This window comes from Amblyomma mixtum, chromosome 1 (genome assembly GCF_055824585.1).
Source record: "Amblyomma mixtum isolate Tamu chromosome 1, ASM5582458v1, whole genome shotgun sequence".
NCBI classification, from domain to species: domain Eukaryota; kingdom Metazoa; phylum Arthropoda; class Arachnida; order Ixodida; family Ixodidae; genus Amblyomma; species Amblyomma mixtum.
Genome location: NC_143012.1, coordinates 59,633,177 through 59,648,583, shown reverse-complemented (window position 1 = coordinate 59,648,583; position 15,407 = coordinate 59,633,177). Strand labels below are relative to the sequence as shown.

The following is a 15,407-nucleotide window of genomic DNA, read 5'->3' as shown; positions in this document are numbered from 1 at the left end:
TTCACGGCCACGCTAGTGCAAAGAAATCTAACGGCAACACAACACGCACTCGAAAACACAAGCGAGGACTACGTGATGTTATAAATAATCCCAAACAGAAAAGGGGACAACAGTCTCTTCATTCTGAATATATACAACTCACCGAAAAACCGGGGCACAGGGCTGGCGGACCTATTACGTAAAGCCATTAGACTATCTTATAAGTAGGGATTAGTAATCACGGGGGACTTCAACGCCCCGCATCCGGCATGGGGATATCGGACGGCCTCCCCTAAGGGAAACAAACTATGGACAGAAATCCAAAACTTAAGGCTCACGCTAGTGCACTGCACGGGCTCGGGCCGGCCCGAAAGCCCGGGCCCGGCCCGCGGGCCGGGCCTGGACAGGATCTGTTTTGCCGGGCCTGGGCCGGGTCCGGGCCTGAAGTTGCGGGCCCGGGCCGGGCTCGGGCTTAAAGCTGCGGACCCGAGCCGGGCATGGGTTCGTACAGAAACGGCTGGTGTCCGACTATTCATCGACTATTGTAGAGTGAAGTACACAACCGCGGCATTGGAGCAGCGACACGGATGAGCTATGAGTTATAGTACGCGCTGAGAAAAAAAACTAAGCTTTATTCATTGACTTATTTATTTCCGTATTTCCACGCCGCGGTTGCTTAGTGGTCAAGGAGCTTGATTATTGAACCGGGGAAACAGGGTTTGCTCCTGGCCTCGGCGGCCGCATTTCTATTTCGGCGGCAAGCATGACAGCCATATACTTTGTGGTATCATTGCTCGTTGAAGAAACCCAGGTGGTCGAAATGATCCGGAGCGCTCTGCTTCGGTGTCTCTCACAGCCTGACTCCCCTTGGGCCCCAAAAACATAGCTTTTATTTTATACCTATATTTTTCTCATGCAAGAAAATTCACTAACTAAAGCGCGCTTGGTTCTGTTTCTGACCAGCTGACCGGAACGTCTCAAAAATGAAATAGCCACAAAAGCTCGCGGGAGTTTGTAAATCTCATCTCATAACCACATTTATCCCTCCTCGCTTCTTCAGCCTGGTTGTCATGACAAGTGTTTTGTATGCAAGTTATCACGTGGTTCGCGCGTTATTTTCTGCTCCACCAGCAAGAGTAAAATTCAACCGGTCTTAAATGGCCATTGATCGTTTGTAGTCCGAAAACATACCTATACACTATCAGAAATGCATTCGGGAAGAACATATTAGTTTAGGACGCTTATAGTCTTCAAAACACACACTGTCAAATACTCAAGCCTTTTTGCTTTCACTTTGTGCTGAAAGGCGACCAGTTCGGCTATGAGTTCCACCTGTGAGATTGCGTTCACTAAAAAAATGTCATCCCACTGTTTGCTTGTCAGCTTTAATGTTTATACTTCGCGGGCGGCAAAATATAACTGATTAAAGTCATGGGGGGAGTGCGAAGTACTCTATTACGTGCGTATGCAGCCCTTTTTATTTGGCTCTCGGAACTTCCGAGTTTATCTTTGCGCACCTACACGAGATCACTGTCCAAAAGACGAGCCTGGCGAGCACTGCTCTTAATCACTTCCTTCTGGGTTAAAAATAACCAACTCTCTGCAAGCCAAACTGTGGTTTCAGAACCTTTCCCGGCCAGTTCCTTATCGATCTAGTAACAGTCTACTTGCTCAGAGTGAGCAGTACACCTCCAGCGTTACTTTGAACGGGCCGGGCCGGGCCCGGGCTGGGCTTCACTCCGGAATTCACGGGCCGGGCCGGGCTCGCCAGAGTGATAACTTAGAGGGCCTGGGCCGGGCCCGGGCTTGAAACCACGGGCCTGGGCCGGGCTCGGGCTTCAGGTCTCGGGCCCGGGCCGGGCTTGGGCCTCAGATTGAGGCCCGTGCAGTGCTCTAGCTCACGCTACTAAACAACCCGCAAGACCCCACAAGGATAGGCAATAGCGTCAGCGTAGACACATCCCCAGACTTGACGCTAGGCAAAGACCTCGAGGGTGAAAGATGGTCAAACACAGGACACACCTTGGGTAGTGATCACTACATCATAGAGATTGAAACACAAACCAGGCCAATGAAAGGGAAGCTGCGCGAAACGAAGCTGACAGACTGGGACACCCTCCGAAAAGTCCGGGACAGAACCGCTCCGAGGGAGATATCGGATCTAAATCAATGGGTTGAGACACTCAAAAGAGACGTAAACACTCACACTAGACAGACCCCAACCACCGAACATGACATCACAGACTCGAGGCTGGCCCACATGTAGGAAGCCCACGAGAGCCTCTTGAAGAGGTGGAAAAAACAGAAACACAATAGAAGGCTAAAGAAGAGAATATCGACACTCGAAAAACAGACAGAAGACTACACAAACGAGCTTCAGCGTCAACACTGGGGACAAATTTGCGATGAAATGAATGGAAAGCTAGGGTGCAAGAACACGTGGCATCTTCTTCGCCACTTACTAGACCCAGGACAAACAAAGTCGGCGGCACAAGGGCAGCTTAAACGATTGATTCACAAATACCAGCGAACAGCCGCGGACCTAATAGAGGAACTGAAGAGCAGGTACCTTAACACAGACAAAGGGGGTTCATCTCCAGCTTACCAAGGAGCAGAGAACACACACCTAGATGAGGACATCTCGATAGCGGAGGTATGGAGAGCAATGAGTCAACAAAGAACCACGTCGGCAGCGGGGGCAGATGGGGTAACCAAAAAAATGCTAAGGAACCTAGATCTAGTCTCGGTCACGGCAGTCACAGATTACCTAACTGAGACATGGAAACGAGGTAGTCTACCTTCACAATGGAAGCATGCCAAAGTAATCTTTATTCCAAAACCCGGGAAGAAACTTGAAGTGGGCAACCTCAGGCCGATATCGCTAACGTCCTGCCTGGGGAAGCTGATGGAACATGTCATATTAAACAGACTCCAGGAATACGCAGAGGAAAGGGAGGTATTTCCTGAAACGATGCTAGGCTTCAGGAGCAGGTTGTCCACGCAGGACGTCATGCTCCAGCTCAAAGCAGACATCATAGACCCGCCCAACAAAGGGGGCGCCAAAACTATACTGGGCCTAGACCTACATAAAGCCTTCGATAACGTCAAACACGAGGTCATACTAACTAATCTGGCGGAGATTGCCCCTGGAAAGCGGACCTACGATTACGTAAGGGACTTTCTAACCAGCAGAACCACAGACATAAATCTAGGAGACATCCAGTCAGAAACTATTAAACTGGGATACAAGGGAACTCCGCAGGGCTCAGTGCTCTCTCCTTTCTTATTCAACCTGGCGTTGAAGAACCTACCGCCGCTATTGAAGACTGTCGAAGGTTTAAACCATACGCTATATGCGGATGACATAACAATATGGACGCATACAGGAAACGATGGGGAAATAGAACAAAATCTCCAACACGCGATCGATATTGTCCAGGATTACGCGGAATGGGCAGGACTAAAATGCTCGCCAAGCAAATCCGAACTTCTGGTGATCCGGGGTGCTAGCAAACGCGATACCAACGCAGGAGACATTCACGTACTGGTAAATGAGACTCCGGTAGCCAGAGTTGACAAAATCAGGGTCCTAGGACTTATAATACAGGACAATAGAAAGAACACAGAGACAATAAACAGGCTTAAGTTCACAATTAACATGACAACCAGGCTCATAAGGCGAATAGCTAACAAAAGACGGGGAGTCAAAGAGAAAGATCTCTGCCGAATGGTTCAGGCTTTCGTGATAAGCAGAAAAGTTTACGCCGTTCCCTACCTCAAGCTAGGGCTGGCGGAACAGAACAAAATAGATGGGATCATAAGGCAGGCATATAAAGCAGCATTGGGGCTGCCCCACTGCACTCCTACAGAAAGACTTCTTAAACAGGGGATCTACAACACCACCACGGAACTATGCGAGGCACATATATTTGCGCAATTAAGGAGGCTTGCGACCTCACCCCCGGGGAGAAAGATACTGAGCAACCTAGGATTACATGATAGAATTCCGGAAAGAAACGCGCAGGCAAAATTAGAGACCAAAGTTAGAAAATTACTCACTATTAAACCACTTCCAAAAAACATGCACCCTGCTTTTCACGAAGGCAGAAGGAGAGCCAGAGCAAAGGCCCTTGAAGCCAAGCTCGAAGGCTCGGAATACACAACCTATGTAGACGCGGCGGAATACGAAGGAGGCGACTCCTTTGTGGTCGTGGCCGTGAACGACTCGGGTGAAACATTAACGGCCGGTTCGGTCAAAACAAAAAACTCAGGGACAGCGGAGGAGGCGGCTATCGCCATGGCAATGGCCAACACCAAAGCAGTCACCATAATTAGCGACTCCAAGGTGGCTATCAATAATTTTGCGCGGGGTATGATCTCCCAGGAGGCAGAACGAATATTAAGACATAAAGACTGGGACCAAAGAGAGGTGGAACTAATATGGGTGCCGGCACACTCGGGGAACAGGGGAAACGAGTTGGCTCACAGTATAGCTCGAGGTTATGTCAGCCGAGCAGTGAGCCGGGTTGAGTCCCCAAATTTCACGAGAGATGCATTCATATCATTTCACGAATACACCAATCAGTTTAAACTGGAAAGGAGGATCTATCCGCCACCAGACAAAAAGCTCGACAAAAGCCAGGAGGTAACGTGGCGTCGGCTCCAGACACGAGCCTTCTTTAGCCCGTCGAGACTAGCACACATGTATCCAACACAATACAACGCTACTTGCAAACAATGCGGCGAGATAGCCGGATATGACCACATTTTATGGAGCTGCAAAAAGGCGCCGCCACCGGCGGACCTACCACCAGTCCCTTCTCTAGAGCGGTGGGAGGCTATACTGGCCAGCTCAGACCCGTTGACGCAAGTCCGGGCCACTGAGTGTGCTCACAAGGTCGCCAAGAGCCATGGGCTCGAAGCCACCTACTATAATGCCCACTAGTGCTCAGTGCTGACAAAAAACGTTTTCCAATCCAATCCAGTTTCAGGGTTCACATTAAATACATTGGACTATGGTCAACACATTCCGATCAAAGGATACACGGTTTTACAGGATACGAGCATCAACCTATGGATCTCCTGATGTTGGCAGCGGTTCTCCTTGGAAGATTCTCCTGGCAATTAGCAGTCCTTGTCTTTTTAACGTGATTTATGACACCTGTGAGATGGAAAAAAGAAAGCAGCCCAAATGAAAATAATGTCCCAAAGCCACAATCAGCATTGTTATACTATGTGCATTTAACAATAATAACATGAATGACACGAGGACATGTCAAAGGGAAGATAAATAATGCGATGGAAGAGTGTCAAGAGTTTGTCCTTGCTCGGTGCAGACTATTAAAACGCTTAAATGTGAATCCTTGAATGATTCTATAACAGCAGAGCGCGGCGGTTTCTTCGCCACACACACACACACAAAAAATCAATATTGACATGCTCTTTTTTTCAACTCGTCGGCGCGATCAGATGGCCACAAGTACCGCTATCTGGATCACCTACATCGGGCCCCAGAATAGCCGGCAGCGCTTTAAGCACGGTGTCACAGTTTCTCGGGTGTCTAGGCGCATATGAACCATACCTTTTATGGCTACAATAGTCCTCGAGAAAGCAAACACACCACGACAATCGCAGAATTGCGCTCACTCAGCGATTAAAGGCAGAATGGACCGCATACACCTCAGAACAAAGTAAATGGCGCACATCGACTGTAGTCACACCCGCTGGAGCTGAAAGCAGCTACGAAAAGCTCTCTAACGACTGTGTCAGCAAGGCAGCTACAGAAGAACACAGAGATCCATTCAATTTTTAGCGGCTAGCCAGTGCAAATCGGCACCTTAGCACTTGCTGCGTTTACTTTCACGCGGGAGCACGCGATGAATTATCCACTACGAATGGCAAAGTACTTCAACCTGCACCAAAGGTAACTGATCTAACTCTGGTTACACAAGTAGCTTTGACTGCGGCAAATGACCTGCATCTGTGGCTAGACATTTGCAAAGCTACAGCTTTGCTCCGACTGGTAAAGCGCCAACGGGTCGGAAACTTGCTAAGCACGCGCAAAGACAAACCACGATTTCTATATGACATGCTGCGGCTTGACATGCATTTAGCCGCATGGAGCCAGACCAGCCGTATAATCACAAAAAAAGACGTATTAGAGGAGCACAAATTTGCAAACGCCTGAGTTTACCTGCCATATGACAGCACCTGCTAGCACTCGAAGTTGTTGCCATTGTTGATGCTCATAGCGATGCAGCTTTCTTTTTTTATGTCAACCTAGATGGATGGATGATAGTGGCTTTACCCTTTGTACCGCGCGGTAGCTTTCGCCACCTAGCCTATACTTCCCCCATTGTTAATTTATTTTTCGTTTCCCTTTCTTTCCCTTTCGCTCTTACAATGTCTAGTCTGTCTATCCTCCAAATTTACCCCTCCTTTGATTTCCGCCACCAATTCTCCAACCTCCCCTTCGTTAATGTCACGCTTTTCCCATCCTCTCGCCCGTCCTCCCCAGTAAATCCCAGAGCTATCTCTATGGCTGTTGCTGCCCCCTCTGGGAGGGCTGGGCGGAGTTCTGCGCACCTCAGAACCAAGTGCTCTATGGTCTCCGTTTCCGTTTTACAAGCAGAGCACAAAATATCCACTTCTTCAAATTTGGACCTATACGTTTCTTAAGGCGAAAGTCTTTAATGCCTCATACTGTCGTTAGCAGACGCGTCGGCAGGAGTGTCGACAGACGCGTCGGCAGGAATGTCGACAGACCCGTCGGCAGCCGTGTCGACAGACGCTTCGGCAGATTCGTCCGCCTTTCGGCGTCACTGCTTAAAAGGCTCAAGGTTCCAGCATGAATAAAGGCGCATCTAGTGAATGCATAGGCTTCATAAATAAAATAAAAGGAGTAAAGTCAAGAAAAGGAAAATGAAAAATAAAAATAAGAAAATAAACAAAAATAAGAACAAATAAAAATAAGATGTGGAAAAAAAATAAAAACAATAAAATTAAGAAAAGGAGCAAAAAATAAATAAAAAATATGAAAAATAAAAAGAAACAGCGGCCAGGAAACGCTTTCGCCTTGCAGCACTTTAGAGAGCCAAAGTGCCCCCTGAATTTTTGTTCTCAAAGTCCCTGTCCTAGCCTCAAAAAGCAGTGAACTGCCCCGCGAATTATCGAATAATCGCTCTTTTTTGATGCCCTGTTTTCGTGTCCTATATATGCCTAGCGCCGATTTTTCCTGCATTCTTTCTTTCCACATCTTTCTTTCCGTCTCCTTTACCTACGCTTTCATGTTACTATTTTGTTGCGTCCCATCCCTCACCCGTAAATACTTCGTTCTTAGCCTTCGGGTTCTATTAGTCCATTTTGTGTTAATACTTTTCATGTACAGATACTTGTACACCTTTTTTTGCCCACCTTGTTTCCTCCATTTGGGTTAGTCTCTGATCATATTTCAGTTTGCTGATTGCCTCCCAAACCTCGAACGATGCCCAACCCATATCTCCCTGGACTCCCTCATTCGGAGTGTTCCCATGGGCTCCCAAGGCTAGCCTTCCTACACTTCTTTGTCTGACCTCTAGCCTTGACTCTACTTCTGATTTCATGCACAGGACTGCATTTCCAAATGTGAGGCCCGGTACCATGATTCCCTTCCATACCCCTCTAACCACCTCATACCTACTATAGTTTCATAGTGCTCTATGCTTCATAATGTCTGAATTCCTTTTTCCTTTATCCTTCAGAATCCTCTGATGCTCTTCCTGATATTTTTCCCTTCAGTTAGCCATACACCTACATACTTAAAAGTTCTCACATGGTCTATCATAGTGTCCTGTATTTTTAGTGGGTCTCCCTTCTCATCATTATATACCGTTATCCCTGACTTCTCTCTACTGAACTGGAGTCTTAGCTTGTTGCCCTCCTCACCACAGATTTTAGCTAGTACCTGCAGCCTATCTCGCTTGTCTGCTAGTAGAACAATATCATCCGCATACATTAGTCCAGCCAACACTTGGTTTACCTTCTGACCATCCTGCATATAACTCACGTCAACCACTACCCTACTCTCTTCCAACCTCTCTTCCATTTGGCTCACGTATACCATGAAAAGTAGGGGTGATAGTGGGCAGCCCTGCCTTAGCGCTCTCTTAATTTTAGCTGGTTTTGTAGTTTCTCCCTCCCAGGTTACTGCGACCTCATTGTCTGAATATACGCGTTGTAGATATTCAACCAGATTTCTATCGGCACCATATCCCTTCAATTCGTCACAAAGTTTTTCCTGATTCACATTGTCATATGCCCCTTTATGTCTAAAAATGCCATCCATAGAGGCCTCCGACCTGCCCCAGCTATCTCTATACACTGCGTTATGCCTGCGTTCCTTGCCTTTGTATATTAGTCTCATCCTGCTCACTTTCCAGTCTTTTGGAACGTCTTCTCCCACTACTACTTTTTCAATGATCTGTAGTAGTTTCAATTTGCTTTTTTCACCTAGTATGGTATTTAATATCATGGGTGTGCCGTCTGGTCCTGTCGCTGTTCCGATGGGAACCTTACCTTCTATTCTGTCCCAGTCCCCTGCTGTTCTCTCCCTAAGCTCTTCCTCCACTGTCCCATTGCTGTCCCTGCTCTCCCCCAGTCCATCCGCCACAGGCTCTACAAATGCTGCTTCGATTGTTTGTCTGATAAATTCTTGTGCTTCCTCTCCCTCTACTCTTTTTCCATTCTGTGTGGTCAGAGTGTGTTGGATGCCCTCCTCCCTTGTAGACTTATGTGCTCCCAAAACCTCTCTGCAGCATTCCTATCTTTCTTATTTACCTCCATCATCCACTGGACTCCTGCCTTTCCTATTTTTGTTCGAACTAATGCCACTGCCTCCCTTTTGCTCTCAAGGTATTCATTCCATTTTGCATCCACTTCGTCTATTGGGGCCCCCTTTTCTTTGCAAATCTGTGTTCCCTAGATGCCTCCTGTGGTCGCGCTATGGCTGCCTTCACTTCCCTGTCCCAGCAGCTTTTTGGTGCGTGTCTTCCCTTTTTTCTTTGGGCCTTCTCTAACTGCCCTTGAAAAACCCCCACTAGGGCATCATATGTCCACTCCCTATCCGGCTGCTGGGATACTATGTCTTCAATGTGTCCAGACACTTCCTGCAGTTATGAATCAGTGAGGTTATGTTTGCTTTCCCTCCCTTGAGTTCCTACTGCTGGTATGGCGCTACCAAATGTAATTTTGATTCTTGTGTGGTCGCTTCCCAGGCTTTTCATACCTTCTTCGTCAATCTTTACATCCTCTAACCTGTTATACAGTTTGTGTGACATTAGATAATAGTCAATAGTTGAGTGCGAATTATTTCTTACCCATGTTACTTTCCCGTCGCATTTTATTTCCGCATTAATCATTAATAGGTCATGGGCAGCGCACAACTCTCCTAAAATCTTCCCAATTGCATCTGTAGCTCCATCAAAGTATTCCAAGTAAGCATTCACATCTCCCAAGATGATTATTTCCTGATGTGAGCCTAACTCCTTGATGTCTTTAGACATACCTTCGAAATGGCCTTTATTCTCCTCACTCGACTCGATCCCTGTTTTAAGGTATACAAACCCTGTTATTGTTCTTAGACTCCCCACTATGCCCTGAAGCCATAGATGCTCTCTGCAGTTCTCTCTAACCCTTTCCCAATCTTGCCCCTTTACTAATGTCCCTAGGCCTCCACCTTTACGGTCTTTCTCTTTTCTGTTACACCCTATCCAAGTGTAACGTGCAATGTGTGGCAGTTCTTCCATGTCTCTCAGGTGAGTTTCCGCAACCCCATATACCCCAATGTTTTCAGATTTTAGTTGTTCTTCGATTTCATCCCATTTAATTCGACTTCTTCCCCCTTGCATGTTAATGAACCCAGCACTGAGAGGTTGCTTCCTTTTCGTTCGCCTTGGCTTGGCTTATGATGTTTAATGTCCCAAAGCGACTCAGGCTACGAGACAAGCCGTAGTAGAGGGCTCCAGAAATTTCGACCACCTGGGGATCTTTAAAGGGAAACTGCATAGGTTTTAGAAATCAACGAGCTTAAGAGGGTCGAATGTGTGAAACCTGCAGGTAAAGCATGCGAAGTCTTTTTGGGCTAGCACTTGAAATAGTGAAGTAATCGCCGATTAAAATCCGAACGCCATTCCAGCTTCTCCGCAGCGCACAATGCCAAGTGGGGGGCGCATGATGACATCATCGAAGGTATGGGTACATTTCCAACGCACAAACGCGTGCTTTGAAGGAAAAAAACCAACGCCACCGAAGGCGAACCCTGCCGAGAGTTGTTTGGCAGCGTCTAACGCGTCAGGGCAGGGTGTGGCTGACGACAGTGGTAATTTGAAATCATACCTTCCATGACGTCACGTTGAGTTTCCCTGCACTTCTCCGGTGCATTGAGGAGAAGCGCAAAATTCAATCATCGATTACGTCACTATTTTAAATGCTAGTGAAAAAACACTTGGCATGCTTTACCTACAGCATATAAAGATCTGTATCCTTGAATGTCGCGAAATTCTCAAAAAAGTGGTGCAGTTGCCCTTTAATGTGCACTGACATGGAACAGAACTCGGGCCTCTAGAATTTCACCTCCATCGAAATTCGACCACCGCGGCCAGGCTCGAACCCCCGTCTTTCGGGTCAGTAGGCAAGCACCATAACAACTGAGCCAACGCGGCGGTACATGGGTTAATTCACGAATTGTATTTCTTTTTAGTTCTGTGTACTCTAGCACCATATTTTTCAGCCTATAAATTTGACCACACAATAAATAGAGCAATCGGTGGTTAGTCACTGTATGTTCGTGTCATGTCCGTAATGTACTTTCACTGCCACCATGTGTAAAGGCAGCAGCATTTCAAGCTGCCCAAGGCATAGGCTTTCTCCGGGTACTACATCCTTTTACTTTGAATGGATGACAAGAAAATTTTATTGATTTGGTCACAAATCCTGGAAACCGTTACAGCACGCAATTACAACTGATAAAGCACTCTGAAGCAGCCAGTAAACCAAAAATAAGCATAGTACATCATCAAAAGGCTGGACTTTACTTCCCTGCTCTTGCATCACACTGATAGAGCCACAACACAAGCATCGAAAGAACAATCAGACAGCATGCTTCTGTGGTGGTATGACACTCAGAAAAGAACACAGAATTTCTCGGACTTTAGTATGTCAGTTTGTTAGCCAGCGCCAAACATTTTAGTAGAAAACATATGCACATTGTAACAACACCAAGACCTTTTTTTCTTCTCCTTCAAAAGCTTTTTTTTTTTTATTAAGGCTTAAGAAATTATGTGAGTACTCCATATCGATGGACAAATTTTAGATTTCCTGCTAAAAACCTCATTCTAGAAAGTGAATTATTTTAATTCTTTAAACATTTGTCTGAAAGAAATGGCAAAGTTGAACAGATGAGGGGACACAGAAATGAATGCACTGATAAAAATGAGAAATAGAAAAGGTGCGAGAAATTATTATTGTGACGCACCTGAAAAAACATCCAGGTTTTATGAACCATATTTACTTATTGGCTGTTTTTGGAGAGTTAAACGAAGCCCCGCTCACAAGAATATATGATCTTCTTGAACTGTAACCAGAATTCATGCACGTCATTCAACACACTGAAACTAGTAAAATGATGACATCTGCACATGCCACAATTTAAGTCCCGTTCATGACAGCAGCAGTTTGCTTGGTTCAGGTTTCTTACACAGGAGGGAAAGCAACTGAAGAATTGCCCCATGCCGACGCACTTTAAATCATGTAAATTTTGCATATTTTATCCAAACCTGACCAATTAAAATATGAGACTGGTTAGGCAGCAATTATTTCGGTATCCAAAGTTGGAAAAACGCATGAAAACTTTAAGGAACTGTGGTTTTTGAAGCATGTTGACTTTTTTCATGACGCTTTAAATCTTGTTTTCCTTTGAACGCCGACGTGCAGAACTGACATTGATACGGTTTTTCACTGTTAAGAGCTCACAGATGCCTTGCAAGGACTGATCTCTGTGCAAAGACCATGGGGCAGAGGTGGCACTCGAATGGTTTCTCACCCGTGTGGGTGCGATGGTGTGTCACCAGATGGCCTCTTTCAGCAAAGCTGTTCCCACAGTAGTCGCATTTGTATGGACGCTCACCCGTGTGGGTACGGATGTGTCTGACCAAGTGAGACTTTTTTACACATCTCTTTCCACAGTGGTCACACTGGTAGCAATGGTCACCAGTGTGGAGGCAAAGATGCAATTCTAGGTGGCTTTTATTCATGAAGCCCTTACTGCAGTGGCTACAATGATGCAACTGCTTGTTCACATGTCCACCCTGGTGGCTTCCAACAGTGTTACAAAGACTTGGCATAGAGTGCTGCATATTGGTGTTGACATCCTGCAAGTTTTCCCCAGGCGGCACACCCTGGTCAGCATCAGCTTTGACCAGGCCTGCACCAATGAAAGACAGGCAGTTTTCAATGGAATGCTGAACAAGACATGTCAAAGCTCATTTGGTAACATGACCAGAGACCTGTATATCTAGAAGGCAACGTATGAGTCAATGGGTTGATCCTAAAAAAAGAAAACTTTTTTTTAATCAAAATTTTCTATTCATATATTTTTATGGAGGGATAATGTTTTAGCTTTTGAAGAATTAAGGAGCACAATGAGCATACTCTGCACAGCAAACCTAAGAGCCAGAGCTGCTTAGACAAAGTGCTCGTATCATTGGAAGAAAACTTGCAAGTCATGCTGAAGAGAATTTCATCAATAAAAGAAAGTCAAAAAGCCTTCATCAACGACACAGCACACTGCTAACGCCTACTTTCCTTCTGTCTATTAAAGCTTCAACATTAATTACTCTGCACATTTCAGGAATACCTTGTTCACGCTGCTGGAAAATAACTGCTGAAGGACTTGTTCCCTGTCTGGAAACGAAGCCAAATGTTCAATAGTGACTTCGAGATAACCTGCTACGACCAAAAATAAAGTAATTAGCACAAATTCACTTCTGCACACTGCACCATCTCTGGTGTCATCTGAGAGTGCACATGTCTAGGAGCTACCTTGTTCAACGGTTTATTGTACCAAAAAAGCAAGCGACTCTACAGCTGTTCTGCAGATGTTGGGAGTGAGCAATTTTCTTTGTAAAGCCCCAAGAAAAGACAAAAGTCCCCGACCCAAAGTTTGATGGCGGGTTAATAGCACCATCTTGAAATGCAACGAGTACATAGTTAAAACGTGCACATCAGTTTTGAATGCAGCAGAAAAAAATACAAAGGAAAAGCTTTCCTAATCAATCTAGAATGATATGGCCCGCTGTTCTGAAAAAATAGCAGTGGAACAAAAGTCAGGTTATAAACCACGCGGAAACAACGAAATAAGCATGAATCATAAATACCAAGGAAGGCACTTCCAGGCTAGACAGTGTTTTCTTACAGCAGATAGAATCAGAAGCGTATGCATGCACTCCAAGCTCCAGTACACATGAAGTAAAACAATTCAGGTTAAAATGGGCAGTCTACTAACTTTTATCGACAAAATTTTTTGTGGATATCAAAAATTTTTCCAAATGAACAACCATCCAGCTGTAGCACTGAGAAGCAGAGCAGAACAATTTAAAGTCTAATTTGTTCCATGTGACAGTCTCCCTTGCTCGTGGTAGATTGCTTCTGTGAATCCCGATATCAGGGAGTGGACAGGGATGTTGGGGGAGTACTCAGTGCAGTGACTATGCAATTTATGGACATGATAGGACACGCTTGTAGGAATGTCAGCAGTGTGCACCACGAGCCCCGCGCAGGTCTGATACTTTGTTTCTTTTTACTTTTATTTTTGAGCAACCAGCGAAATCTCTCGGAAGGGTTTCCGAATTGTGGTGAGGTTTGGACAGTGGAGAAGCTGAGGAGGTGTGAGACCCGTGTGGGTGTTTGACGGGAGTGGACGGGAAAGGTTGCATGTCCAAAAAACAAGATATAGCTGTTGTCCTCCGGTGTGCATCTTATAGTTTATTATTGCTCTTAAGACAGCCTGATACTGTGTGCCATTTGCACAATAAGATATTTTGAGTTTCACGATTGACTTCCATTGCGTGCTCTTTATTCAAGTACAAGTTCAAACTTGTCATATTTTCAAGTGCCTGCTTTTCCCGTGTTCGCTCGTATCTGTTTGTCCGCCCACTTATTAACCTCGTAATTTAACCAAGGCTTGCAGCTCTGCTTACTCTGCCCATAGGACATCCAGTGCCTTGAAGCGGGCAAACGTGCCGCAAAAGGCTAGGGCTGTGATGTATGAACTACAGTGGAAGCCATCACAATACAATTCTAAGGTCACCTTAAAAGTGGACACGAATGCATTGCAGAATAAGAGTCATTTGTGAGTGTGGTACAAACTGAGTGCATTCACAGAAGGCATTCTCTCTAGAAGCCAGCAAGCTTCTAGAAGATATGCATTTTAGCTGCCCATGTGCAACATAAACGGGGAGTCAACTTTTCAATCATTTCACCTTCACAAAAATCCATGTGCCTAAGGTGACATTGCGTGCTAATTTGAACGTACATGTTCTCTGGAATGCACTGCAAAGCCCTCTGAAAGGTGTCTGAAGCCTCCACACAGAGTGGCACATCTGTCTTCAGAGCATTCCCCACAGCAATGTGACCACGATGCAGAGACAGTGATACGAAAGCCATTACAGATGGAAGGATAATGCGATTTGTAGCAAGCTCACTGTGTAATTCCAATATACGTTAAGATATCAATGAGGATCGCCTCACCAAAAAGAAAGAAAGCTGACAAACTAGTGACAGGAAAAAGATAAGAAAATCGTAAAATCAATGTGAATGTGCACGCCATTTGCGCCCAATCCAATCTATCAGCTCAGCTGCACTGACAATTTGAAAATGTTTTCGAGCATGGAGGAAAAACAACTCGTGAAAGAGAACGCGACGTCCCGTGGCTAGTGCTCGCAAGCCAAGTTCTCATAAAGTCGTTCCCTCCCGCAGGTTTTCGGTCTTAGAGTCAGTCCTTAACATTTCGGTGTTGGCAGGTTTTAGTGTACGCATTTGTGCAGCCCATGGCGTGGGCGTCTAGAGCAGTGAGGTTGGTCTACAGTCAGTTTGCCACACTGGCCCATGCATGCGTGTGCATAGCAGCGATAAATATCACTATCCTTTTTACTTTTTATGTCTAAGCTCGAAGTTTGTCGCCGGACGCTCCCGAGTTTTTTTTCCTTCGTGTTTTCTAGAGAAAGTGCTGGCTACCCAAAAATAAAAATTAAAAAATGGTGGATGACTTAGCGTGGTCAGGACATGCTAATTAGACGTGCTAGTGCTCATATATGCAAAAGTGATCATTCTCTGCATTCACAGATAGCTGGGAATCCTCATACCACTACTGGTGCAGTGGTGCAGCGCCTAAGCGA

General features: G+C 45.7%; 1 protein-coding gene across 1 annotated transcript; it reads right to left on the bottom strand.

Annotated features, from left to right (window-relative positions):
* Nucleotides 1–359: 359 nt before the first annotated feature.
* On the bottom strand, nt 360–14,226 carry LOC149366390 (uncharacterized). The gene is made up of 3 exons (XM_089570699.1): nt 14,211–14,226; nt 12,056–12,436; nt 360–5,140 (listed from the first exon to the last, which is right to left on the bottom strand). The coding sequence occupies exons 1-3, from the start codon at nt 14,224–14,226 to the stop codon at nt 5,046–5,048; spliced, it is 492 nt and encodes a 163-aa protein (XP_089426825.1). The 3' UTR covers nt 360–5,045.
* Nucleotides 14,227–15,407: the final 1,181 nt, after the last annotated feature.